This window comes from Lucilia cuprina, chromosome 2 (assembly GCF_022045245.1).
Source record: "Lucilia cuprina isolate Lc7/37 chromosome 2, ASM2204524v1, whole genome shotgun sequence".
NCBI classification, from domain to species: domain Eukaryota; kingdom Metazoa; phylum Arthropoda; class Insecta; order Diptera; family Calliphoridae; genus Lucilia; species Lucilia cuprina.
In genome coordinates, this window is record NC_060950.1 from 7,508,108 (window position 1) to 7,512,319 (window position 4,212).

The following is a 4,212-nucleotide window of genomic DNA, read 5'->3' on the forward strand; positions in this document are numbered from 1 at the left end:
TAACTTATAGACTAGTCTGTGGACGAAACTATTGACTAGGAAGTGGGCTAGACTATTAAATATCCTATTGACTATTAGGTAGCCTAGTCAATGGACTTGCTTATAACATTGTCGATTGTTTAGTATATTGACTAGTCTATTTACTAGAATATGAACTAGACTTGGACTTGCCTATTAACTAGTCTATGGTCTAGCCTGTCTGTTAACTAATATTTTAATTAATTTACTTTTCTGACTAGTCTCTTAACTGCTAGTATTCTAGACACTAGCTTTCCCTCTCTCTCTCTGTCTCTCTGGTCAAGATTATCTGAAAGACAATAACAGTAAAAGTAGTTAAACTTTCCATCTCTGTTTGATTTGAATAACGATTTTGGATCTTGTCTCATCTACTACTAGTAACAATGGCATGACTTGTTTAATGACGTATATTAAGTCTGTGCTTATTTGAAGCTCATTTGTTAGTGTTTTTTCTAATGGTTTGTTTTGATTTTTATCTTCTTTCTTTTCTAATGTTTCACTTTAAAGATTATTTAATAGTTTGGTCAGCTTTTGTTATCGTTATTTATTTTGGACTATTGACAAATTGAAATATGTATGTATGTATGAATGTAAGCATGTTGTAGTGGGTGCTTGGGAAACTTATGAAAATAAATGAAAATTTTCTAATACTTAATCGTATTTGTAAATTTGTTTAATGAAGTGTTACTTGGCACTTAGAAATACATACATGTTTGTATGTATGTATGTACTTAGCAGGTGCTGAATGCAATAGTTATAATATAAATAAATTACACAGAAAGATAATACGCTGTTATTTTTACATCTTACTTTTCAGCAGGGCATTGGGAATAACAGACCAACATATACATATATATCTAGTTTAACTGTTTGAACTCTAGATCTTTGGTAAGTAAAGGTTTTTCTATAGAAATTGTTTTGTATAATATAAGTTTCTAGGTCTAGGTCTTTAAAATGTTTGTCGAAATTTATAAAACTGCTACATTTGAGACATGAATTAAATTGAAAATTGTATAAAACTTTAATTGTACATTTTTAACTGTATTTATAATAAATTTAAAATATATATTTTTTCAATTACCAAAGACCTAATTAAAATTCTCATTTTCATCATTAAAACACTTAAAAATTGTTTCTGCTTTGGAAAATTTTTGCAATAAAATTTTTCCACTTAAACTTAACGATAACAACACAAAATCAGGTTAAAACAAGTATGAATGTATAGTCGGGCGTAGCCGACCATATGATACCCTACACCAGTCAGTATGTATGTTAAAAATGGGGATTATTTAAAAAATAAAGCATTTGGTTTGTTTTTTTAACTTTATTTGGGAATATTTTTTCTTTGGGCAAAAAAAGAGATTTTTTTAAGAGGGCTCAAAGGGGAGTAGGCCAAAATATGGCCCTATCTTTAAAAATGTTTGTAGGGGAAGCTAAGTCTTCTTCAATATTATTTATGTAGAATTTAAAAGTGTTATTAGTGTTTGTAAGTGAATTTTGACCTTTAAGTCATTTTCTGAAGGGGAGTTTGTATGGGGGATAGGGCCAAATGAAGCTAGATCATTGCAAAAATCGGTAGTGTCATTTAAAGTTCTATAAAACTAAGTTTTGTCGACTTTTGTTAACATAATAGATTATTTAAATTAATTATAAGCCAAAAGGCCCTATTTGGGGGGTACGGTTATATGGGGGCTAGTCGAAATAACGGACCGATTTTAACCATTTTCAATAGGTTTCGTCCTTGGGCTAAAAGAACCAAATTTCATCCAATTATCTTGAAAATTGCGGCCTGTACCTTGCCCACAAGGTTTACTTGGACAGCCAGCCAGACGGACGGACGGACATAGCTTAATCGACTCAGAAAATGATTCTAAGCCGATTGGTATACTTTAAGGTGGGTATAGGACGAATATTTTTATATGCTATAAACATCAGCACAAACCCAATATAACCTCCCCACTAAAGTGGTGTAGGGTGTAATCAAGTAAGAAGTTATAGTCGGGCGAGGCCGGTCATATAATACCCTACAACTGTATACGAATAAAATGTGATTTAGTTGTCATAATAAAGCATTTAAGTTAAATTGTACTTTGCCTCAGAAATACCTAAACCATTTATTGTTTAATTGTTCAAAAAAACTTTGGATATTTAAGTAAAATTTTAATGGGGCCTTTTTATAGGGGCTAGGGTCAAGTGAGGCCCTATAAATATAAAGTTCATCAAGGTCATCAAGGCTAGTATACAACTTGGTTTTGCAGCTTTTTGTCGAGATACGAGTGTATTAAACATAATTATGAACTAAAAAGCCCTATTTAGCGGGGTCACTTGTATGGGGCCTATGTGAAATAATGGACCGTTGTTAACTATTTTCAATAGGCTTCGTCTACAGTACCATAAAAGATCATGTGCCAAATTTCATTGAATTATCATCAAAATTGTGACCTGTAGTTTGATTACAAGGTTTAAAAGCCCTATTCGGGGATATAGTTGTATGGGGGCAGGTGAAATAATGGAACGATGTTAACCATTTTCAATAGGCTTCGTCCCTGTAGCAATATAATAACATGCACTAACTTTAATTGAATTATCTTCAAAATTCCGACCTGTAGTTTGATTACAAGGTTTACATGGACGGATGGACGGACAGACGGACGGATATAGCCCACTAAAGTGATGTAGGGTATAATCATCAAAACATTAGCTTATGTAAATGCTCACATTAATGCATATACTTGACCTTAATCCGGTATTTAAAACAGCAAAAAAAAAAAAAAAACAAATGTTGTTGCCGCAATCGCACGGACATAAAACAAAGAAAGTCTTTCATTAAAAACTTGTATAAAAATGTAGAAAAAAATCTATATCTTTCTTTCATCATTTCATGGAACTTCAGCTCGCAACAAAAAGGCCACAACACATTAAAAGACTACAGACCCTCTAAGAAGAAGCGAATTCATACGCAGACACTTAAAATTATGTCATTAACATGATTATTAATGTCGTGCCATTTCAATGTGTCCGTCTCTATACGACTGTCGGTCTGTTTCCCCTGTTCATTTGACAAAATGCTATACTGTGTAAGAAAAGTAAAAGTGATGGGTGTTTTATGTTTTTTTTTTCTCGCTTTCTGTCGTTGGTTTTTGGCATGAATTCATTTTGGTTTTCTGGCTAAAAAGAAATTGACAACCTTAAATTATGTAATAAATATATGAAAGAAATTTCAAAGAAAACCACTTAAGTGTAAACTTAATTACTAGTATTATGTCAATGCTGTTGACCAGATCTTTTATTCGATAACGTATTTAAGTTGATGTTTCAAAAACTTATCTAGATCTTCCAGCAAACGATTATTTAGCAAAGATTTAACGTCAGCAGAAATGAAAAAGTCTAAATGATTAAATTTGGCGGCTGCTATGCGATAGACTCCTTTAATGCCCTCCATTAAATGGGCATAAATATGATGGACACCCTCGGCTGTGGCTAAAGCATCTGTTTCTCCGAAATACAAAACCATGGGCACCGTTACCTTTTTAAGATCATAATTTAAAGGTTCTACTGAGTGATAGTAGTTTAAATTTCCTCCCGATTCATAATCATAGGCCACAAAGTCTCCCGATTTCCAGATTTGCTGTAAATGACGTATTTCCTTAAGGGAAGCTCCCTGCAGTAGTTGGCCATATAAAAGAGTATTTGAAAGCTGTTTCAAAATTATAAAAAGAAAATTCAGAAATTTTCCATGTTAATACAAATACCTTGTCTTGTTGTCCACTACCCGCTAGTAAATGTAGCCATCTATCACACTCCTTTCTTTGGGAAGATTTTACACATTTCTCCAGCATAAATTTTCTGGGTAACAATTCATATTCCTGGGATTTGGATTTGTTCTGTAACAATTAATAACACATATCAAACCATTACGTTTTAATGTAAACCTTCAATTAGTTACCTTTATAAATTTCATAATTTTTCTAACATCTTCACTGCTAAATTTAACTTGGCCCCTTAGAGATACTATTGGCGCCAGAGCCTGAATAAACTGTAAACGTTCATTATACTGTGGCAGCAGCGAACACATTACCAAAATAGCATTTAAGGCCTAAAATAGCAGCAACAAACAAATAAAAACAAAATTTTAACACAATACAACAATAAACACAGGCCACATACAAAACTCAGCAATAGTGGCAGGAGCAA

The 4,212-nt window shown here is 32.6% G+C and overlaps 1 protein-coding gene across 1 annotated transcript in view; it reads right to left on the reverse strand.

Moving 5' to 3' along the window:
- Positions 1–3,275: 3,275 nt before the first annotated feature.
- Positions 3,276–4,212, reverse strand: part of LOC111683979 (lipase 1) — a 2,496-nt gene continuing 1,559 nt past the window's right edge. The window contains exons 4-6 of the mRNA XM_023446098.2: positions 3,965–4,114; positions 3,771–3,902; positions 3,276–3,715 (exon numbers count right to left, since the gene is read on the reverse strand). Of these exons, the coding sequence (XP_023301866.2) occupies positions 3,305–3,715; positions 3,771–3,902; positions 3,965–4,114 (693 nt within the window). The 3' untranslated portion in view covers positions 3,276–3,304. The remainder of the gene's footprint in view (positions 3,716–3,770; positions 3,903–3,964; positions 4,115–4,212) is intronic.